Source organism: Panthera uncia, chromosome A2 (assembly GCF_023721935.1).
Source record: "Panthera uncia isolate 11264 chromosome A2, Puncia_PCG_1.0, whole genome shotgun sequence".
Lineage (NCBI taxonomy): Eukaryota > Metazoa > Chordata > Mammalia > Carnivora > Felidae > Panthera > Panthera uncia.
The window spans coordinates 138,516,282-138,540,854 of record NC_064816.1 but is presented as its reverse complement, the minus strand read 5'-3'; the positions used below and the strand labels follow the sequence as shown (position 1 = coordinate 138,540,854).

The 24,573-nt window shown below is 37.4% G+C and overlaps 1 protein-coding gene across 1 annotated transcript in view; it reads left to right on the top strand.

Moving 5' to 3' along the window:
* Window positions 1-24,573, top strand: part of GRM8 (glutamate metabotropic receptor 8) — a 755,014-nt gene that overhangs the window by 123,043 nt on the left and 607,398 nt on the right. Inside the window, exon 2 of the mRNA XM_049641781.1 lies at window positions 23,994-24,210. Within this exon, the coding sequence (XP_049497738.1) occupies window positions 23,994-24,210 (217 nt within the window). The remainder of the gene's footprint in view (window positions 1-23,993; window positions 24,211-24,573) is intronic.

The window sequence follows — 24,573 nt, the reverse complement described above, 5'->3', positions numbered from 1 at the left end:
ATTACAGCTCTGCAATATAGGTTGAAATCTGGCATCTTGATGTCTCCAGTTTTGTTTTCTTTTTCAGGATTGCTTTGACTAGTCAGGGTCTTTTGTGGTTCCATGTAAGTTTTAGGATTGTTTTTTCTAGCTCTGCAAAAATTGCTGGTGGTATTTTGATAGGGATTGCATTAAATATGTAGATTTATGTGGATTACTTTGGGTAGTAGAGATGTTTATAAATGTTTGTTTTTCCAATCCATGAGCATGGAATGCTTTTCTATTTCTTTGCATCCACTTCAATTTCTTTCAGAAGTGTTCTGTAGTTTTCAGAGTATACATCTTTTAACTCTTTAGTTAGGTTTATTCCTAGGTATCTTACTATTTTTGATGCAATTGTAAATGGGATTGATTACTTGATTTCTTTTTCTGATGTTTTATTATTGGTATATAGAAATGCAACAGATTACTGAATGTTGATTTTATATCCTGCAACTTTGCTGAATTCATGTATTAGTTCTAACAATTTTTTTTGGTGGAGTCTTTTGGGTTTTCTACATAGTATATCATGTCATCTGCAAATAGTGAAAGTTTTACTTCTTCCTTGTCAATTTGGATGCCCTTTGTTTCTTTTTGTTGTCTGATTGCTGAGGCTAAGACTTCCAGTACTATGTTAAATAGTAATGGTAAGAATGGACATTCTTGTCTTGTTCCTGACCATAGGGGAAAGGCTCTCAGTTTTTCCCCATCAAGGATGATATTGGTTGTGGGTCTTTCATATATGGCTTTTATTATATTGAGGTATGTTCCATCTATCCCTACTTTGTTGAAGGTTTTATAAAGAATGGGTGCTATATTTTGTCAAATCTGTGTAAAGTTTTATGTCAGATATCTATTGCAAGTGTTTTTCCCCAATCTGTGACTTACCTTTTAATTTAACTTAATTTTTCATTTTTTTAAGTTTATTTATTTTGAGAGAGAGAGAGAGAGAGAGAGAGAGAGAGAGAGAGAAAGAGAGAAAGAGAGAGTGCATGAGCAGGGGAGAGGCAGAGAGAGAGAGAATCCTAAGCAGGCTCTGCACTGCAAACATGGAGGCTGACATGGGGCTGAACCCACAAACCGTGAGATCATGACCTGAGCCAAAACCAGGAGTTGGATGCTTAACTACCTGAGCTATCCAGGTACCCTGCCTTTTAATTTTATTAATGATACTTTGTGAAGAGCAGAAGTTTTTACTTTTGATGAAGTCCATCTTAGTCCATTGGGGTGCAATAACAAAAATACCATGAACTGAGTATGGGTGCTTTATAAATAACATACATTTATTTCATATAGTCATGGAGGCTGGGAGGTCCAAGATCATTGTGCTGGCAGATTCAGTATCTGGTGAGGCTGCTTCCTAGATGGTAATATTACATGGCAGAAGGGATGAGTTAGCTTTCTGGGGTCTTTCTTATAATCCCAATCATGAGGGCTCTGCCCTATGATCTAATCACCTCCCAATGGCCTTAGCTCATAAATAACATCATGTTGGGATTGACATTTCAACATATGAAATTTGGGAGGACAGAAACATTCAGACCATAATAAAGTCTAACATAATTTTTTTTAATGGACTATGTTTTTTGTGTCTTATCTAAACATCTTTGCTTAACCCAAATTTATGAAGATTTTCTGTTGTTTTATTCTAGTAGTTTTATAGTTTTGTATGTTTAGTTGTATTATAAACTTTGAGTTAATTTTTATGGATGGTGTGACAGTGAGGTTTATTTTCTTCTCAGTGAGGGATATTCAGTTGTTCTAGAACTATTTGTTGAGAAGATTATCCTTTCTCTTTTTGGTCTTGTCACCTTTTTAGAAACTCAACCTGCTATTTCTAGACTCTGTATTTTATTCCATTCATGAAAAGACATGATGTATTCACTTTGTTGATCATTGCTGTCTTATAGTAAGTCTTGTAATTCTTCAAGTATGTTCCTGTTTTTCAAAATTATTTTAATAATTGTAGATCCTTTACATTTCCATGTAAATTTAATTTTTTAAAAAATTATTTATTTATTTTCAGAGAGAGTGAGAGAGAGACAGAGCAAGCAGGGGAGGGGCAGAGAAAGGGGGAGACAGAGAGAGAGAGAGAGAGAGAGAGAGAGAGAGAGAGAGAAAGAGAGAGAATCCCAAGCAGGCTCTGTGCTGTCAGTGTAGAGCCCAATGTGTGGCTCAAACTCACAAACTGTGAGATCATGACCTGAGCTGAAACCAAGAGTCAGAGGCTTAACTCACTGGGCCACTCAGGTGCCCAATCTCCTAGACTTTTGATTGAGATTGCATTGAGTCTCTATATCAATTTGGGGATAATTGACATAATTATCAATTATTGACTAGTATTTAGTTTTCTAGTCAATGAATACATCATGTCTTTTCATTTACTTCTTTAAATTTCCTCAGCAATATTTGTAGTTTTCAATGTTCATGTTTTGTATATATTTTGTCAAATTTATCCCTACGTATTTATTTTTCAATGCTATCACAAATGATATTTTTTAAAAATTTCATTTTTCAACGTTTTTTTGTGGTATATAGGAATTCAATTTATTTTTCTATAATGACCTCATGTTCTGTGATATTGCTAAGTTTACCTACTCATTTTTTAAGCTTTGTTGTAGATTCTTTATGATTTCTGTGTAGATGATTATGTTGTCTGCAAGTAAACACATGTGTTACTTCTTTCTTTTCTCTCTATATATCATCTATCTATCTATCTATCTATCTATATCTATCTATCTATCCATTCTTTGCTTATTCTATTGTGTTGGTTAGACTCTTACATAATGTTGAATAGAAGTGGTGAGATAGACATTTTCCCCTCCTCTTAGGGGAAAAGCATTGAGCCTTTCAACACTAGGTATGATGGTAGATATATTTTTCCAATTGACATCTCTTAGCATGTTGAGAAGATTTATGTCTAGTCATAATTTGCTGAAAGTTTATGATATATTTATTTAATCACATATTTATTTTTCTTCGTATCCTGAATAGGTATTAAAATGCTTTTACTACATCAATTGAGATGATTATATGGTTTAATGTTTATCCTGTTACTATGGTAAATTGATTACATTCTTGGGATAAACCCTGTTGGTCATTGTTTATTATTCTTTGTATATATTCCTGATTTGGTTTGCTAATATTTTATTAAGGAATTTTGCATAAATATTTATAAAGAGTATTATACAGTAATTGTAGTTTTCTTGATGTGTTTAGTTTTGGTATAAAGATAATGCTGTCCTCATAAAATGAGTGCCATCTCTTTCCATTTTTTGAAAAAGTTTGTGTAGAATTGTTTTATTTCTTCCTTAAATATTTAAAAGAATTTACCAATGAAGCCATCTGGGTCTGAAATTTTCTTCATGGCAAAGGTTTTAATTATAAATCCAATTTCTTTAATATTATGGTGCTATTCAAGTTTTCTATTAAAATTAAAAAAATAATTTGTGTCTTCAAGTTATAAATTTGTCCATTTCATCTAAGTTGTTGAATTTATTTGTATGACATTGTTAATAGTATTTTTTATAACCCTCACTATGTAGAATCTATAGTGACATTCTCTTATTTATTCCTGACACTGGTAATTGATGTTTTTTTCTTAATTAGCATAGCTAGAGTTTATCAACTTTGAGGGGATTTAAAAAGAAATATGTTTTTTTCTTTTTAAAAGTATAACTTATTGTCAAATTGGCTAACATACAGTGTATACAGTGTGCTCTTGGTTTTGGGGGTAGATCCCTGTGATTCATTGCTAAGAAATAGGTTTTGATTTTATTGATCTTTTTTGTTTGCTTTCTATTTTTATACCCAAAGACATGATTTATGCTCATATCATTGTTCTTTCTTTCTTTCTTTCTTTCTTTCTTTCTTTCTTTCTTTCTTTCTTTCACTTTGGTTTTAATTTTGTTTCTGTGGCAACTTAAGGCCAAAATTTATTTAATTGATTTAAGTCCTTTATTTTTTTCTAATTTTTTAATCATTTAAAACTATAAATTTCCTTTAAGGACTACTATATCTGTATCCCCCAAATTATGATCTGTGGTGTTATCATTTTTATTCAATTCAAAATGTTTTCTTTTTTTGTTTAGATTTCTTCTTTGACCTATGAGCTCTTTTTGTGTTTAAATATCCAATTATTTGAGGGATTTAACAGATATCTGCTCATTATTGATTTCTAATTTAATATCATCATGGCCACACAATAGATTTGATATAATGTCAGCCCTTTAATAATTTTTGAAAGGTGTTTTGCGACCCAGAATATGGTCTATTTTAGTGAATATTTCATGCACACTTCAAAAGAATGTGTATTGTGCTATTTGTTGGGCAGAGTGTTTTATAAATACTCTGTTGGGCAGAGTATTTTAAGGAAACTTGGTTGATAGTATTATTAAAATCTTCTGTACCCTAACTGATTTTCTGTCTTCTTGTTCTATCAATTCCTGAAAGAGGAGTGATAAAATCTCCAATTGTAATTTTAGATTTATTTACTTTTCCTTTGAGGTCTGTCGGATTTTGCTTCATACATTTTATAACATGTACTTAGTTTCATATAAATGTAGGATTGTTATTTTTTAATTATGTTTCTGTCATTATGAAATGTCCTTCTTTATCAGAACATATTCCTTGTTCTGGTCTTCTTTGTCTAGTTATAGCTATTTTAGCTTTCTTATGATTAGTGTTTGTATGGTATATATTTTTAATTTTTTTTTTTTTTACTTTTAACCTCTCTGTGTTTTTGTATTAAAGTGAATTCCTGTGTTTTCTTCAGCTTTATTGAGGTATTATTGACAAATAAAATTGTAATGTATTTAAAGTGTACAGTGTATTTAGTACTTAGCAAAAGAGTCCAGGGGAAAGCTATGCAGATTTCTGGAGCCATTTCTCTGCATAGCTTCCTCTTCTCTGGTTCTTTGACCTACAAATTTCTGTCACATTAGCTTATTTGAACTCTATTTACTCAATTCAGTGTGATCACCTTGTCCTGCCTGACATATCCCTTCTGACTCCACAGTGTAGAAGGTAGCTCCTGACAGAAAGCCAGGGCAATCATACTGCGCAACTCATTTTTTTCCCTTTCTCAGAGATTATAGTTTTGAATTGCCAATTGTCTAAAAGTAGTTATTTCATATATTTTGTTCAGTTTTCTAGTTGTTTACAGTAGTGGTGGGGGTACAGCTGGTCCCAGTTATTTCATCATGCCCAGAAGCATGAGTCTATGCATTCAATTTTGATCATGTTGAACTTAAGGTAAGTTTGAAATTTATAAGTGGAGGTCCATTATCCGTTGGTGTTAAGCTTTGCAATTTAGAGAAGAAATCTGGGCTGAAGAGATAATCATTAGGATGATATCACCTTGTAAGAATGCAAGTATGTGAAGAAAATTGAGCTTTGGGTCAGGCTTCAAGGAACTTAACTTTTAAATTCCAGGCAGAGAAAGATGAATTAGTGGAGGTGAGAAAGAAGGAACATCTAAAGAGGTAGGAGAAAACTGGGAGAACATGTTACAGAGGCCAGGAGGGAATTGTCAAGATTTTCATGATGCTGGTTCAAGTGAAATGAGACTGAAAATTGGCCATTCAGTTTTGTGACGTAAAAAGTTTTAGTGACCTTATCCACAGCAGTTTCAGGAGAGCACTGGGACATCCCGGAGCCAGATTTAATGTCGAGAGGAGAGTGGGAAGTAAGACAATGAAGAGGGTAAGTTTAGATAATTTTTAAAAGTTTAGTTGTCAAGGGAGACAAAAGTTAGCTTGAGAACTCTAGCTAGATGAGAATTTCAGAAAAGGTTACTTTTTTTTTTCTTTTAAAAAATGTTTTCTTTTTAGATAGAGAGCTTTGAGTAAGTAGAAATATAGGTGGGAAGGACCCTGTTGAGAGTATGAAGTTAATGTTTTGAGAGAGAGGTGATATTCTCTACTGTTAATAGCAGAAAGCCTGAGCACAAGTTGAAGCTTGATATTAGACAGAAAAAGTGACATGTCATTTTGTAACAGAAGGAGGGGAGAGGGAATAGGTGCCCATTAAGCCAGGTTTGTAGGTTTGGTGGTGGGAAATTTATCTTTAACTTCTGGCTTTTATTTGTTATGAGAAAGAAAAAAGATGTATTCTAAAAAAATATTTGAAAAATACTTGACCCATATTGACATAGAACAGAAGAACTTTTGAAGAAGATTTGATAATGTTTAGTCAGAAACCATGGGCAGAATAACGCAGGTAAGTTTGTATAAGTCTAGATTTGTTGATTACAGCATATGCCTGATGGTTAGTCAAGAAGGGACTCAGAAATCCAGGAGACTGGTTGGGTGGAATGAAACTACCCTGAACCAAGTCTGTACCAGTCTAGAAAGGTGATCACCACATAAGTAGGTCAATGGTAGCCTCTTAGCAAGAATGGAAGATTGAAGAGAAAACAATGGCTTCTTTGACTGTTCCTTCCCTTTCTAAAGGCTCCCACTTCTGTCTCTCCTCTTTTCAGGTTTCTTTTCCTGTTTCTGGTGTTTAATCCTCAAGCCCCACTGCTGTCTCCACCCATCCTCTTCTCCTCAGTCTCTAGCCTTATTACTTTAATTATGGTTTGTAATCCAGTATTTAACTTTCTTCTCACTCTTCTTTTTTTTTTTTCAATTTTTTTTAACGTTTATTTATTTTTGAGACAGAGAGAGACAGAGCATGAACGGGGGAGGGTCAGAGAGAGGGAGACACAGAATCTGAAACAGGCTCCAGGCTCTGAGCTGTCAGCACAGAGCCCGACGCGGGGCTCGAACTCACGGACCGTGAGATCATGACCTGAGCTGAGGTCGGCCACTTAACTGACTGAGCCACCCAGGCGCCCCATCTTCTCACTCTTCTTGACCCCTCTCCTGAAAATAGTCTCTTCACTACTTAATTGAAAAATCTTTTCCCCCCCATCTTTCAGCATTTCCAATTCTTTCTCTTCTTGTGTGTTTTTCCTCCTTTTTTTTTTTTTTAAAAAAAAGTCACCTTGAACCTGACTTGTTGTTTCACTCTTTGTATGTTTAAGAAAAAAAAGTCTACATTTTCAGTATTCCCAGTCCTAATTTAAGGTAGATTATATTCCTTTTTTTAATGTTTATTTATTATTTTTGAGAGAGAGAGGAAGAGAGAGAACAGAGGGACACACAGAATCCGAAGCAGGCTCCAGGCTTTGAGCTGTCAACGCAGAGCCCGATGCAGAGCTTGAACCCACAAACAGTGAGATCATGACCTGAGCTGAAGTTGGATGCCACTCAGGTGCCCCAAAGTAGATCATATTCTTAGATGTCATTATGAACTGCTTTAAATGTTCCCAAATTTTATTCCTTAAAAATAAAAAAAAATTAAAGGGCAACTAAAAAGCAATGTATAAATCTCATCTAGTTTGAGTTTGAAATAGTATTATTTTTAAAGAAAGAAATGCCTGAAAGGTTTTTTGTTTTCTTTCTTGCTTCTTTTAAAAAAATGAGAGCCCAATGATATTTACATACAGTCTCTGGCAAACCATTATGAAAACATTTACATATTTAGATTATTTAGAAAATTAGAGAGAATTGGAAAGGCAATAAATGTCTTCATATATCTAAGTTATGGTCTATGAAAAAGGAGTTAGCTCTTCATAAAAAAAATGAAAGTATATTTTCATTTAAGCACGAAAAATGTGGGAAGCTTTTGAAAAGCAATGTTACCAGGTAGGCTGCAGATATTAAAAATCAGGCATCCTGAGTTGTTTTACTGTCACTACTAGGCAATTAAGCAACAACATATATAGATCATCTACTGTGTACAAAGTACTTTCCTAGAATCTGCTAAAGAATAACAGTGTATCCCAGAGTCTTAGCTCTCAAGTCCATCCTCTGATAGGGTAGTGGTTGTAAGGAATAAATTTGTTCTTTAAAACTCAAGTGCAAGAAACTTTTTTCTTCTATATTAAATATCCAGCACTGAGCCACATTGACTAGTATGTCTAGAAATTCAATCATTGTCATATTTGGGGCCTATAGTTCAGTTTCCAGTGCTATAAGGATGTTCACTGTGGAGATGCTCAGTGTAGCCCCCATGGGCTATTCAAAGGCAGTGACTCTGTTCCTTTCATGGCAAGCATAGGTAGAGGGCTTCTTTGATGAGGTTCCTGGGTTCCCAGACACTGGAAGGGAGCAAAATGAAGATCTCCATCATTCCCAGTCCCTGATAAAGCACTACTCTCTCCCTCCATTTCCAATTCCTTCTCTTCAAATCTTGGGTGATCCTCCTTCTCTAGATAATTCAGATATACAGTCTCTATAAGCTAAGGCTTCTGAAAACAAAGCCTGTTCATCTCTAGGGAACACAGGCTTGATTGCTTTTGTGGAAGGCACAAAAGGAGAAAAAAAAAGAAAAAAATTCTTTCATGGTTCTCCTAGAGCTACAAGAGTCAGATAAAAATGAATGTCACTAAATTATCCTGCTGCATGTGAATGCTATGGGAAGTTCATTGATGACAAGGTACATTGCATCTTATATTTGACTTTCAATCATGCAGCCTTTGTCAAATTTTTATTTTTCAAAAACCTATCTTATTTTCAAATAAGTAAGAAATATATTTAAAAACTTCTTACTGACTCAACATTTGACATGATGTATTCACTGGTCTATAGATTTACCATGGCACTAAAAAAATAAACTTCATGCCAGCATTTGATGCAAGAATTGAAATATAATACTCTTTAAATATGATTATCACAAAATATGATATTATGATAGCATATCATATATTATGATATCACAAAATAATTTGTGAGTAGTGGGATATTGTGAAAAGACATTTCTAGCTTGTTAGGAGATGTTGTTCACCTTAGGGTAAGTGAACATCATGTTCAATGCACCAACTTCTTCATGAAGTGAGCTTAGAGGGAGCTTTTATATCTCCTCATGATGATAGCATTAAGATATACCAAAATAATCCTTGCAATGAATGCATTTAAATCCCTTTGAGTATGATGTGGAAAATTTTCAAAAGAAAATACAGTGTTCCTGAGTACACATTCAATGCTTTAGATTAGAGCAGTGCTTCTCCAACTTTATTGTGCACACAAAACACCTGGAGATCTTGTTAAAGTGCAGATTCTCTTTCAGTAGGTCTGGGATGGGGCCTGCAGTTCTGCATTTCTAAGCAGATCCCAGGTGATAGTGGTGCTGTGCTGACAGGACTGAGCAGCAAGATTGTAGAGGAAACTTCATTGACTACAGATACTTTAGTCAATGCTGGTAAATCAACCTTTTGCAATGTGGATATATCTTTCATACCAGAGCACATGGGTATTTGTTTTTCCTCTCAAGGAAATTAGGACCTTAATTAATAAACATTTTTTAGGACCTAAATTTATTTTTTAAAAATTTTCATTAATGGTGGCTAACCTGACCACTGAAAGACACAGGAAAGATGAGGGCCAGAGAAGGCATATCAAAGTCACACATTGTATGCTATAGGAGGAAAACATTCAGTACTGCATAGTTAGAAATTGTTACATACAATAAAGTATGTAGCGCTTACATAAATTTGGAGCCAGGCTGATTGGCTCAATTGGCTGAAGTCATGATGTGATTTGAGATCTTTGGTGTACCAGTTGGTTTCCAGTTTATGCTGGTAAAGATGTGGTAAGTTTTGGACATGTTTTGACATACCAGTTGGACACTCAGAAATTTCAAGGACATGGGTCTGGAGCTCAGAAAAGAGATTTATACTGAATGTATAGATTTGGAGTGGGTGTGAAGTGAAAGGAAAACGGGATAGGTCATATTCTAAAGAAGACTAACATTTAGAGGAAGAAACAAAGGAATAATAGCCAACAAAGGAGATAGAGATTCGGGAGAGTGATTTTTCATAGAAGCCAAGTGATGATATTGGCAAATAGTAGGTACTTAACAAATGCTTGTTGGAATGAAAACAAAAACCAAGAAAAAACCAAACAAACAGAAAACCAGACTTAACTGGGCTCATGAGCACCTTGTACAAAGACCACTGAATTGTTTGCTTTTCCTAAGCATATTCTTTCATATGTTTGTTTTCGTCAAATACTGTTCTCTCTGCCTGGAATGCCCTTCAGTCTTCTACCTTTCCTGATTTCTGACTCTGCTAACCACCCCCTGTTGTTCTGTACCTGTTTTCTCTGGCCTTTGGGCCTCAACTATCCCCTTTGCTCCTGACTGCCCTTGTGGACCTGGATGATTGCTGCCCAAACTGCTCAAACTCTACATGTGCCCACATCATCTCTGGCCAATTTGCTGGTACCTAACTGGGCTATAAGCACCCCCCTCCGCCCCCCCCCCCCCCATAAGGGACTATAGCAACTGAAAGAAACCAAAGGAGGGATCATATTTACTGATAGTATATGTTAGTATTTCCTTTTCACTATGATGCCCTACGTGGTGATGGTTGGTGGTGTCCAAACTCTACCTGAGGCCCTGAGAGACTTGTGTATGTGACCAGAAGAGGTGAGAACAAGAAGCTGTGGTTGCATTTTTAGGAACTTGAGAAGTCATGGAAAGCAGAGCTACTGAAGAATCAACATTTTAAAATAGATCTGAGGTAGTAAAGGGTAGAGGTGTTCGAAAGATGAGTCAAGATTCACACTGCCTAGGTTTGAATCCCATTCTACCATTTATAAATTATGCAGCCTCAGGCAAGTTACTTAACTTCTCCAGATCTCAGTTTTCTTATCTCTAAAATTGGGATAGAACACTTAGCAAGTTCTTGGCTGCACAATATGTTAAATAAATGTTGGCAAAACCAGCCAAACACATACACATGTATAGGTGTGCGTGCATACATGCACATACACAGAGTTTCATTAGTTAGGTGTGCAGGTGGGATATGACATGTAAAGGAGGTTTATCAACAGCAGTAAGCTAGCCTCCTCAAAAGAGTATTGTGGATGGAGCAGAGATGTAAAGAAAAGGGCTAATCAGTATACTTTGAAGAAACTTAATGTGTTGCCCTTTGGATACTAAGATGATAATCTTGCTTGGCAGAGGAACATGTGCTTGGCACATTTTCCAATATGTAGTGGAATAATAGAATATGAGTCATTTACATTCTTTCACCTATTTGCTATTTTCCAATGATGGCCATTTATGAAATCAACTATTAGGACTTTGGAATGTGGTAGGTTTTTTCCCTATGTAAATGGAAATACACTTAAGACCTTTAACCTCTTTTGCACCCTCTTCTGACATACTGAATTGACCAGCTTAGACAGCATAAAGGAAATGAAAATTTCCAGTCGTATTTGGTGTTCAGAATCAGTACTTGAATGCCAACTGGGGGATAAATAATCAGTTGAAAACCTGATATCAGTGAACGTGGGTAATCACTGAAAATACAAGAAATTGTCTACTGGGAAGCTTATTTGCACAGACAAATGTCCTTTTCAACATTCTACATTATGTTCAGAATTCATTTCATATATTATTGAGTGATAAAATGCCAGTCTAAATGGAATATTTGCCAGCGTAAGGTTTATTGACTTCAATTTGTTGGTTATAATTACTAACTTTTAATTTTTTTTTTAATGTTTTACTGCTGATATGCTTGGGGGAAAATTTGAACCACAGTGGTGATTGCATAGCAAAGAAATCAGCAGAAGAGGAAAATTAAATCCTAGGTGATAAAGTCAACAGTGATGGGAACAAGTAGGTGGGAGAGTTAAATTTTTAAGTGAGTTAGAAAATGAAGCTAAGAACGTGCCATGGCATTATTTTGGTTTTTCTAATGTAACAAATCATAACATCAATTTTCATACTCATATAAAAAAACTTCTTTACAAAAATTTTTACTGTCCTAAGGAACTGATTGAGAAGTTTTCCCTATCTTTTGTTTAAAAGGATACTTAGAAATAGATTTCATTTCAAAATCCTAAACTGTTTGAAAACTTTTTCGAGAGGTATCTTTTACTCTGGAATACAGTGGAATCATGGCAGTAGTAGTAAGATATAATGAAATCAGAGAAGGATATTCTCTTTGTCTCCCTGGGATGCTGGGTCACTGAGCAGAGTTTTCAGAGGTGGACAGATCCATTTATTTCTTTTTCCTCCTCCTGAGAGGTGCTGAAAATGTATATTATCTTGTAAGAAAAAAAAAGCCCAAATTATTCTCCTCCTGGGTTATTTCTAACCTATTTCTCAGGTCTTTTGAAATCCTATCCCAAAGACTTCACTGCCTGAGTAAAAATGAAGTGTTTCTTTTACTTTTCAATCACTTATTTTCTTTCCTAAAGGAAACAAATATTAGAGCTTATAACTAATATAAAGTATGCATTTATTTTTTCCTGGGCCCTTGCCTTAAAGTTGTTTATTTTTCCTGTGTGCTTAGCTTGTGCTGGATTTATCCATTCTTTCATCTCCCATCTATCCATTACTTTGTTTATTCATTCCTGACCCTTATAAGCCTCAGAGTCTATGAGAACATAATGCAGTTTCCTGCTAATAATTACATAGTTATTTTCTTAAATAGTTCTGATATACGAACCCAAATTATGCATATACTGGTTGAAAATAGTATGTGTAAAAAGCATGGGGAGTAGTGGTCTTTGTTATAATGTTATTCAGCTTGTGGCAAGTTTCTAAATTGAAGTACCTGTTAGTTGACTGCCGCGCACTGCCCCCCGCCCCCCACCTCCTCACTATATGAATTGGGTGGTTTACACAGCTGAAAGAAGGCTGAAGTGAGAGACAATCTGTGGCCAGTGTTCAGCGTTTCTTCCCTTTTCTCCCTCACTTTTCATGTGTCAACTTACTGGCATTTCCTCAGGGAAGCCTTCCCAGTCTCCCTCAGAGCAGATGAGCTACCCTGTTACTCTTCACAGCCTGTACTTCTCATTCGCAGTGCTCATTACAGTTGCCGTTAAATGCTTTCTTTATTTGGGTGATTGTTTCTTTAAAGCCTGTCTTTTTCATCTGACCATATGCTTCATGGGGGTGAAAGGACTGTGTGTTGTTTACTGCCCTATACCCAGAGCCTGTCATGGTGTCAGGCATGTAGTGGGAGCTAGTTTACTGAATGGACTAATAAAAAAGTAACCATTAAAAAGACATTGTATTTAATTTAACCACTAATCAGAAAAAGTGGGTGTCTGAATTAACCTTTTTAATTTGCAATTTTGTGTATGGTTATCATTTTCTAGAAATTACAGTGTGCTGAAATGTATGGAAATAAGAAAAAAATAGTGTTCACTTATTTTTTGAGTAAGGAGAAACTGAAGGTCAGGGGAAGCCATAAATTAAGGGAACTATAGAAGTAGTTGGAATATTAAAGTCCCTTCCTTAAAAAGTGAAGGTTTTAAATCCAACTTGCTGTTAGAACTTTTGGATGAATATATGCAGGGTGGTTAGGCTTAAAAATTCCCACACTACTAGTGACTTGATAGATTATAAAAACTCTTTCCCTTAGGAGCTACTGTGCTTTCTCATTGTAAAATGTAATTAGCAGATGTAGAAAAAGTTTATTAATCTTATAGGGTATAATTATGGTTGTTTATATGTAAATTCTTTCATGTTCACAGATTGCTTGTCTTTCATTTTAAATAGGTTAGAAGTCAAATGTCATTACCAATTTGATTAACATCATTACAGTTCTTTTTCAAACAAGGAATTTCTTCTTTTTCTTTTAGCATCTTTTTTGTTTTTTTAATTTTATTTATTTATTTTTGAGAGAGTGCGAGAAGGGGAGGGGCAGAGAGGGAGAGAGAGAAAGAGAATCCCAAGCACTGACAGTGCAGAGCCCAGTGTGGAGCTCGAACTCAGGAACTGTGAGATCATGACCTGGGTTGAAATCGAGAGTGGGATGCTCAACCAACTGAGTCACCCAGGTGCCCCTACTTATTTTTCAAAAGAAATTCTAACTTAACTGGCTAGTTGTAGGGTTGGAATTTCCAATAGCCAAACCAAAATGTCTTAGTAGAGATGCTCTGCCAAAACTATTTGAAATCATCAAGTTATAAAAAAACAACATAATATAGGAAACTGGAAATCTGCACAGTTGTATGTAAATGTACTTAAAGTGTATAATGATCAATGATGAATGATACCTGGCATGGATAGCATCTGCTTGCCCCTCATATCCACCTTCTTTCTCTCTTTTGCCTTCTGTTCACTGTCTTGGGAGAAAATTCTATCCAGACAGAATCAACAGGTTCTTTTTCCCCTTGATTTTCAGTGAGTTTGGTCAAGGAGAGGGCCAGCAGGAGGTCAGAATATAATTCTTTTGAATCTCTTTCTGTGGAATTATCAGGGACTGGCTGTGTCTCCCCCGGGAAGCCACTGTTTTTGTCGAGATGGCTTTCATTCCTGACTCCTTCTGGTTTCTGTAGCTCGTTGGGACCAGAGGTAGCAACTGCTACCTGACTTCTGACTTTTACTGGATTATGGCATTAACTGCCATTGTCTATATACTGCCCCTGCCTTGAAAATTCCCTTTATGAACCCTCCTGGAGTTACCCCAATTTGAATGTGCCACTTCCCTGACTCATACAATACCTTTGAAAAAGTGGGGAGAAAAATGTACCCTATTACAATTAGTAGGATATCTAAATGGATTATCTGAAACCAAGAAATGACTTCGTAAGTGTAATATATATATATGTATATTTTCAAGTATACATATGTACAAAAATGCACTTTTTGTTTTGAAGAAAGTGTGCCTCCTATGACTAGCTCTTCATATATGCCTCTGAAATTTCAGATTCACATCAGTAGCAAGCCATCTTTGAATTATTTATCTAGGACTGAGAATGAATTGACTTTGTCTCTCCTCTCTCCGGTTGGCTTTGTTATCGATGCTGTACATTTGTGAGGAGGAAGGTTCTGGTAAGGGGTACAGTCTGCATCCTGGCCCATAATGGAATTAAACTTGTGACCTTAAACCTACCAGCAGCATGCTATACTCAGCTATGTTAATTAACCACAGGCCCTGTCAGTGTGGTGTGTAGGTAGAGTTTGCTTATTCTGGAAGGGCTGATATTGTGGAGAAGGATAAAGATAGAATACAGTGAAATCTCTCTCCTTGTCTCTTTCTTTCTCTCTCTCTCTCCATGGCCTCCACAATATCCTATTTCAATAGACTTCCTCTCCTTTTGCTAAGCTCCACTGTTATCAAAACACAAAAGTTTGTGTCCTTTTTTGAATTGACTGGGAATTCAACTGAGAAGAAAGCCAGGAACTGAATTTCACATTTGGCACTAACTTATACAAATAGGAAGATTACTGTCTGTCTACTGTGCAGGCAGGATAGCTTTGAGTGGGTCTTGGTTTGGAGAGAAATAGTACTTCTTCATGTTTTGGGAAAAGCAAATAGAGGGTGGTCATCACTCTTCACTATTATTCCACTCTTTGGCTCTACTTTTCTTTTCTCCTTTTCCTTCTCCTTATTCATTTTTGTGAAGTTGAGAGGAGCAAGACAGCTCAGGACAGTGTGAGGAAAGGAGGGTCAATGCTAGACATTGACTTCTAGCTTCAACTTCTTATTTTTATGTAATTTCTGATTATAAATTCATGTTTTGTCACAAGGAGCTAGTGGTTTTAATACCAGCAAAGTAGTCACATCTGAAATGACAAAGTTAAATGGCCATAATCATTATACTTTCCTGGACCTAGTTCTGTAAAACAATAAATCCATCCCAAGGCCAGGTGGCAGGAAGCTCTCATAGTGGTGGCTGCTGTTGCTAAGGCCAGCATCACTGAAGAAGTGCTCAGACAAGCACTACCCCCTGAGGAAAGAGCATAGCTTCAAGCTGATCTTTCACTGGAGAAAACCAATGATGCTATTGAACAGCACGAGGAACCCACCCCACTAAACTTCTCCACTATTAAGTTCAATAATCAATGGGCAAGGTTGTTTGTAGAGATAAACAAGAACAAAAACCTTTTTGGCAGGAATTGATGATGAAGAGGTGACTCAGCTCTTAAATTGTCTTCTGTCTACAAACCTGTTTTTAGATGTATATGAGTGTCTTATAGGAAGACTTAAATTTACCAGGATTCTGAGGGACTTCCTCTGAACTGTGCTTCAGGTGGTTCATTGCTAGTCTTGTTGGGGTTGTCTTGGCCCTTTAGGGATCTTTGACGAACCAGGAAATGAGAGATATAGATGCAAGATTCATAGTGTTTTGAACAGACAAGGCAAGTTTTATGCTAATCCACAGTATTTTGATATGTGAACAATGGGAAACACCCATAAGGCAGCTGGAGTGGAATTGTAAGCTTCTTGGAGCATGAATGAGTATTTATGGTGTCTTAAAGTTCCTCAGCCCCTTTGCATCTCGACAATACCCCATCATACCCTCTCAGTCATGTATAGTAAGACTCAGTGATGACAACAGGGAGAGACACAGGCCTTTAAGGGAGATAGAAGCATTTGCAGCCCTGTCTAGAATATCCATCTTACAGATGAAGATCAGCAAGAAGGGGCAAATGATTTTAAAATCTCTGACTTTGGTCCTTGATTAGAAGTGTGATTTTTATGCTTCTTTAATGACAGATTGAAATGTTAGCCAAGATAGTTATGAAATTTTCATGGCCATTTTCAGCATTTCAAAAAGCTTGGTAGCAGTAGCCTGCCTCCCTATGATGAGCCTGCACACCTACAGCTGAAATGGCACTTGGTTGATTTGACCTGGAACTTTATCACCTCAGCTTGGTAACAACAAATATTTCATGCTGATCAGAAGCTTTAGCAAATGAATAGATCTTTAAGTAATAAAGAAAATGGGAAATGGATGAATTTTTCCTTAAATAGTTTTATAGAAAAATCTTTCAAAATCATAATGCTTGGAGAAAAATAATAAAAGCGGTCCTTGATTGATAGATGGATGGGTTAGTTTTTTCAATATATATTTATTGAACTTCTACTATGGGATAGAAGCTCATGTTACAGTTGTAAATAACACAAAGAACACCCTATAGAATCTACATTTTAGTAGAGGAAACAGTATACACAAATTAACACAAGTTGTGATCAGTATAATACAGGAAATAAATAGGGTAGTGAGGTACTAATGGGGGTGGGGAGATCACCATGGAAGTGGGGGGTCAAGGGAGGTTTGTTTGGGTATGAGACATTGGAGCTAAGGCTGAATGAAGGATGAGGAAAGCCTGGAAAGACTTGAGAAAAGCATATGGGGCAATAAGCATGAAGTTTGGAGAGCAAAAAGGGCTTGGCCGGGTCAGGGAACAGAGAGGAAGCTCCTGTGGCTGGATCAGGGGAGTGAGGGGAAAGATGTCAGATGCTAAATCTACAGGGATTCTGTAGCAAGAATTTTAGGCTTTATTATAAGAGCGATGGGAAGATATTGAAGGATTCTGAGCAAGATTTTGATATTATATGATTTTTTTTTAAAGATCAGTTTCATTACTGGTGTAGAGTAGATTTAAGAGGGTTAAGGAAGGAAGCAGGAAAAATAGTGCTGTAGTTTTAGGGATTCAGATATTGTAATGCCTTGGACTAGGGTGTGGCTTTTTAAATATGTTTATTTTGAGAGTGGAGGGGAAGGAAGGCAGAGGTGGGGTGGAGGGGGAGGGAGGAGAGAGATTCCCAAGCAGGCTTTCACTCTACAGGGGCTTGATCTGTGAGATCATGACTCGAGCCTAAGTCAAGAGTTGGATGCTTGGATGCTTAACCGACTGAGCCACCCAGACGTTCCAAGAGGTGTGGCTTTTTGCTTTGCCATCACTGGGGCATGACTTGAAATGGCTAATGGAATTTTAGAGGTCCTGTCCAAATTCTGGCCAACAGGAAAGAGGGAGGTGCATGAGAAAGACATGCCTTTTTCCTTCAAGTTCATTTTTCAAAAGTTACCCTCAACCACTGCTAATGATCATAGCAAAGAAGGCTGGAAAAATGTAGTCTTCTGAGCAGCCAAGTCCTAGGCAAAAATCTGAGATTCTGTCTAGAAATAGAGAACAGTCATGAGAAGACCAAAATCTCTGCTTTCATTTAAAATATGTACTTTCTATATATATTTGTTTATTTTTATCAAAATATCCAAGAGGCTGTAACTGAATTTCTTTTTTTCTAGAGTAGAACTTTTGTTTCCTTGAGTTCTAAGTCAGACTTTTGGCCTTTCTTAGGGTTTATAAGGCCAAGATTCTTAGAATGACTAGCTAAACGTGGACTGAGTAACTAGTTTTATTAACAGGTGGGCAAACATCACATAACTTCCTCAGACACATGGCTGTCTGTTAAGAACTGGACTGGAAAACATTTAGTGTGGACTTGAGGCTAAAATGGTGCCTCCTAATTACACACTACATCTCAACCTTAGGACTCATTTCTACCTGCACAGAAATCTTATTAACCAGTGACATGGGCTTTGGGCCTCCTGCTCTGCCACACAGCTGGTTGTCTGTGGAATATGGAGAGGAGGGGTGGGCTTCTTTCCCAGAAAGGGAGGCCTAGCCTGGTCTCCTTGCCATACAGAGAAAAGAAACCTGGGATGTGTGTGGGCAGGTCAAAGGACGAAGGCAGAGCCTGTTCATGACTCTTGCCCCACTAAGTGTAGAATCTGACCTCTTGTTCTGTCTTCTCTCTCCTTTGGGGAGAGTAAGTAAGAGGTAGAGATCTAGGTAGAAATATGCATTTTATAATTCCCCAAGGGTGAGGTTAGGGGTAGGAATCTCCTCTTCTTTTTTAAAATGTTTATTTATTTTTGAGAGAGAGAGAGAGAGAGCACACGTGTGAGTGGGGGAATGGCAGAGAGAAAGGGAGACAGAGGATCTGAAGCGGGCTCTTTAGTGACAGCAGACAGTTTGATGCAGGGCTTGAACTCACAAACCATGAAATCATGACCTGAGCTGAAGTCAGACACTTAACTCATTCAGCCACCCAGGTGCCCCAGGAAATCTCTTCTTCTGTGGGCTCAAGTGAAAATGTAGTGGAAAAAGAAGAGGTTTTTTTCTCACTAAACCAATGTTCCTAACAAATAAATCTTGAGTTGTGCAATTAATTGCCCCAGATATCCTTTATTTGAGTAATGGAAATATGGCCTTAATTTAAGTGCTACATATTCTTATGAAAACTCATCACAAGGAAAATAAATGATAAAAAGCAAAATGAAAGAAAAAAGCAAAATGATAGGTGTTTTCAAGTGATGCAATTTCATGTGATGAGGCACTGAAAGATAAAGGAAATAATTGTGTAAGGACAGTGATAGAGAAGGCTGGAACGGACGATGGATGGAGAAGGGCTGAGAGGTTAGGGCAGGGCTGAGGGTAGGGAAGCATGAGAGTGGATGTTTCTTCCACAGAGACCTGGAAGAGTGGGTGTATTAGTCAGGCTTCTGGCACACTGAAGGGGTCATGGAAGAAAGGTTAATAAAAATACTATTTATAAGGTGTGGGCACAGTTAAAGGATCCAACACTGGATAGGAAGTACTCAGAAACTAGCAACACTGGGAAGATCTAAAGGGGCAAGAGTACATAATGGTCACTAAAACTTTGCAAGAGCTTTAGCTGTAGATGAGGGCTTAGGTAGAGAAACACCAAGTTGGTGGGGAAGGAGTTGGGGGAATCAATACTCTAACTTCTGTCCCCTGCCCTCCCATCTCTGTTGGTGTCTCCTAATGACCATACTCAGATGGAAGCCTGAGGTGAAGGAACTCAAGTGAGATAGTCACAGAGCAGATTCCTAAGACACATAGCAGGAAGGAGAAGGAACAAGAAGGACAAATGGAGAATAGCCTATCCAATATTTTGATGGGATTCAGGGTAGAAGGCTGTGGGGGAAGAGTCTGCATCAAAATTCTGCCACACTTCAATTAACTAATTGTCTCCAAGCATTCATTAAGTATTTTCTCCGTAAGATGCTAGGGATACCAAATTAAGCAATAGAGAATTTGTCCGCGGGAGGCTTCTAAGCCAGCACACAGTCATGGTTGTATTGTCAGATGATTGATGGAGGCTATGAGAGTGAGGAACAGCAAAAGACAGCTCTGACTGAGAGAATTAGCAAAAGTTTCCCAAGGAAGAGGTGACTTTTGAGCTGGATATTGCATCTGGGCAGAATGGGTTATAGAGGGAACAGCATGGGCAGAAGTGCAGACACTGTCAGGGCATGACAGGGAAGATAAGAAGTTGGGAAGAGGATAGGACAGAGTCTGATATCAGGGCTTGGTGATCCAGAAGAGTTTGGATAGTATCTTTTGAATGGGCAAGTGAGAGTTAACAGAGGCTCATGAAGGATGTTTTTCTTCCAAAGAATGAGCTGATGCAGAATGCTTTCCCTAACACCCTGTTTTCTTGGTACATTCTCCTTGTTTTGTTTCTCATTTATCTCTCTACTTCTGTCCCTCACCCACCACTTGTTTTTTACTGTTTTTTTTTTTTTCTAGTAGATGAAACTCCAGGGTGAAGGGATTCATTAGGATAGATTTAGTGTAGGGAAAAGAAAAAGTAACATTCCAGGTTTTAAAAAAAGTTTTCACTTCAGTTGTCAGTAGGGGGTTAATTTGAGAATAATGCACAGAAATTAAAATGTTTAATGAGGCAATGCTTAGTGGTCAACCACAATAAAATTAAAATGAGATGTGACTTCATGACAACATGAAAAGCTATCTTAAAATATGATCAGTATGTCCTGATGTCTATTATTGTAGACTGCAACATAGCCAAAATTGAACAAGTGGAAAATCAAACATGTACTCTCACATTACTTTTACACACATTGATCTGCAAAGAGAAAACTCCTCAAGACTTTGGGGAGAAAGTCCTTTACCTAATTATTCAAACAACCATTTTCTATCTGCACTTTTATTTTATATACCCTTTACACCTGTTTAATTAATCCTAAACATGATGCTGACTGCTAATTAAACAGCCCTGAAAGTGACTGACTGAAGGTAGTAATTTGAGATAATTAGTTTTGGTTTCAAACACTCAATTTTCACACTTTGTGCTCATTTTTAGAAAGGGGTGGCTCATTCTTATAGGCCAGGTGGGGGTTGTGTAAGTCATTTTACTGCTGGACTCTGAGTAGCCGAGGAAGTGGGAGGATTATTATATACCCAACTAGGGTATATATCCAAATAGGACAAGGAAATGGTATAGTGCTATAGAATTTGCTATAGAATGCTCCCCTATGTCCTCCTACACACACACACACACACACACACACACACACACTCACACATGCACAGAATTCCTTCTAAAGTGAAAGTCAGGCTGCCGAATCTCTTTCATTAGAACATAGAAATGCACATGCTCCTGATCTTTGCGAAAGTTTTATTCAGTAAAAGAAAGATCTCACCGAGTCATTCATTGTCTCTTTCCAAGGTTATTTATAAGCAGGCAATAAAAGGTGAAAAGGGCCCAGATTTGGTGTTCAGTTTGAGATTTGAAGGGGTGTCCTTGCTGAGTAGTCATGTACTAGAAAGGCACAAAGTCCAATCAAGGGAACAGTCTGCCAAGATAGGGCCAGTGTATCTAGCAGAGAAAGCAAAGGGGCAGGAGGAAGGCAGGTCAGACTGTTTTTTATGGTCTCACGATGTTAATAAGCAAGTTAACATAATCCCACCAGAACAGGATGGGACAGAATTGGGAGTTAAATAGGCTAAATCATTGTTACAGTCAGTATAGATAAATACAGGTTGCACAGAAGCTGATTGGATCTTGCAGCACCCTGAAGAGCTCCAAGCACATTGTTCTAACTGCTCCCTGGGTAACTGAGGCTTTTATATCTTGGAAAGTTTAGTTTTACTTAACTGGCCATTGGTATGGAGTAGGACTCTCTAGACCTATGAAAGGTTTTTCAAATGTTGAGGGCTTTTCAAGGATGTCAAGAGGAGAGTCAAAACCTCCATGTGGACTGGGAATTATCTGGCCAGGGTGTGGTGGGTGACAGATTCCAGACTATGCAACCCTATGTGGGAAGATGGAACTGCAGCCTTTTTGACATCTTAGCACTCACGTTAATCACGGGATCTGATGGATAGCACAGTTAATTGCTTTATGTACTAGTCAAACCTGAGTCTTTAACCAAACAACCTGAATTGGGCACCTTGGAGTCATTTTGACCTCTGAATTTTCACACTACGGTATGGCAGCAGAGGGGTGGTGAGATGCACTGTTACATAGCTCATGCTCCCAAATAACCCTTCTTTCACCCTTCATACTTTCATTGGGTGATCCCATGCACTGTCATGGCTTTCACTACCTCCTTCACTACGCCCCCACCATTCTTTACCTCCAGTCTTGAAGACTCTTGAACTTCATATCCTCAATATTATTGCCTACTTTTTGGTTGCTTTCATTCATATCATAGGAGGATCCAAAAAAGCAAACACAAAATTAAACTCATCATTTTTGTCTTCCAAATCTCCTCTTCTTCTGTGTAGCTTGGTAAATAGCAAATATCATCTTCCCAGTTACCAAAGCCATGGAACTAAGAGTCATTCCACATTTATCCTCATTACCTACACTTTTACTTGATTTTTAGATACTTACAGGTTCTACACCCTCCCCCTTCCCCACCCCTCTCCATCATTGCCTTAGTTCAGTTTTCATACTTTCTTTCATACTTACATACTTTCTAACTGGTTGTCCTGCATTTAGCATGGCTTTCCTTTAATTTATCTCTAAGCACAGTGTAGGCTCACCTGAATTAGATTGTTCTGGAGAGCATAGTAAAATGCAGATTTCTAAACCTCTAGACATACCAAGTCAGAATTTGCTGGAATGTGACTACCTAGGTGTACGCTGAAGTTTGAGGGCCGCCACTCTCTCCACTGCTGCCAGGTGAACTTTCTAAAACAAAAATCTGATTCCACCACTAGCTTAGTTACAGTCATTCTGTGCTTCCCCATGCCTTTGTGATAAAATCCACACTTTTTGTCATACCTGACTAGCACTTTATCTGTCCAGCTTTGCTGTTTTATTTCCTGGTGTTCCTCCCTTGCTATCCTGCATTCCCACCGTGTGAAACGCTGCAATTCCTGGAATCTACCATGCCCTTTCTTGACTCTATGCCTCTGGACATGTGGTTCCTTGTGGCTAAAATGTCCTTCCCTTCATTGTCTGCCAGATTTCTTGTGTCATCTGTGCCCCATCTAGCCTGAATGTCCTTCCACTGTGCTGCTTTAGCGTCCATGTGCTCTTCTATACTAGCACTTTTCATTGGTAGAGTAGAAGTCCTCACTTGGATATATGAGTAAATGTTATATTTTACAAGTTTTTTGGGGGGGGAGATTTGTGGCATGTAGTTAATTTGTTACTCACTTTGAATTTATGTAGGATGAATGACACAGGATTCCTAATTTTGAAAATCTGGCAGTTCACCCTGTGTATGTCAGAAAACATTCTCTTTTCCTAAAGAAATTACAGTATAGATTCCTGTTTTGTGATTTTGTTTGAGTGGGAAACTGGAAAGATCTTTCTATTAGAAAATACACAGTTGGTATTCCCAAATCTTTTTGTGATACTCAATGATTATATCAGTAAATAGTGAATAAACTTGCAAAACTATATATTTAAAATAATTTACCAAAAGCAATAATCTTAAGACTGAAATGGTATCACGTGTAAAAAAAAGTCTATTAAATTCTCTGTTTGTAGTCATGTAACCTTTATGACCTAAAGCCAAAGACAATTTCAGAGGTGACCTTTCAGATATGTGTATGTATTATACCTTCATTTTGGCCGCATTTCTGTACCAGAACTTATCATTTATGATGTAAAAAAGAAACAACAAAAAGCACACAAACGTTTTGCTTTGGCTTCAGAACCTGAAGCGAAACTAAATTCATTCTTGCTGTTTATAAATGTGTTGTGAAAGAAAGTGATCCTACAGACATTTGTATAATACTTTCTAATTAAATTGGTGGTCACAAAACCGTATTTTGGCTTCCAGCTGGTATGTTTAGGTTACTGGCTATTTAGTCTGTTGTGTCTTATTTAGTCTCATTGTTTGACAGGGTTCCTCATGGGTTGAAATGATCTGTCATTTGTTTTGCAGATACCTCAAATCAGCTATGCATCCACAGCCCCAGAGCTAAGTGATAACACCAGGTATGACTTCTTCTCTCGGGTAGTCCCGCCTGACTCCTACCAAGCGCAAGCCATGGTGGACATTGTTACAGCACTGGGGTGGAATTATGTGTCAACACTGGCTTCTGAGGGCAACTATGGAGAGAGTGGTGTGGAGGCCTTCACTCAGATCTCAAGGGAGATTGGTAAGCATATATTTATCAGATGATTATATTTGGAGGTGACAGACTGTGGAAGTCTGAGCATCTTTAAGCGCTCTCTGATCTGTATGAAATAATTAGAGCTCCTATAGATGCATGGCCTAGGCTGTCCACTCTCAGGGGAAGTTGGGTTTATTATAAATGATTTTGTTGTTCATGGTCTATCAAGGTGACACTTTGGTGCTAATTTAGGAAGTAGAGCTCCTGACTCAGGCGAACATTTTTAAAAGTCGTCTGTTTTGACGAGGGAGTTTGCTGGCACATTAGAGCCACTGTAAATTTGAATAAATGACATACTATTTGATTGTTCTAGATGGAAGTTTACATTAGCAAGTCATTAAATTAAAA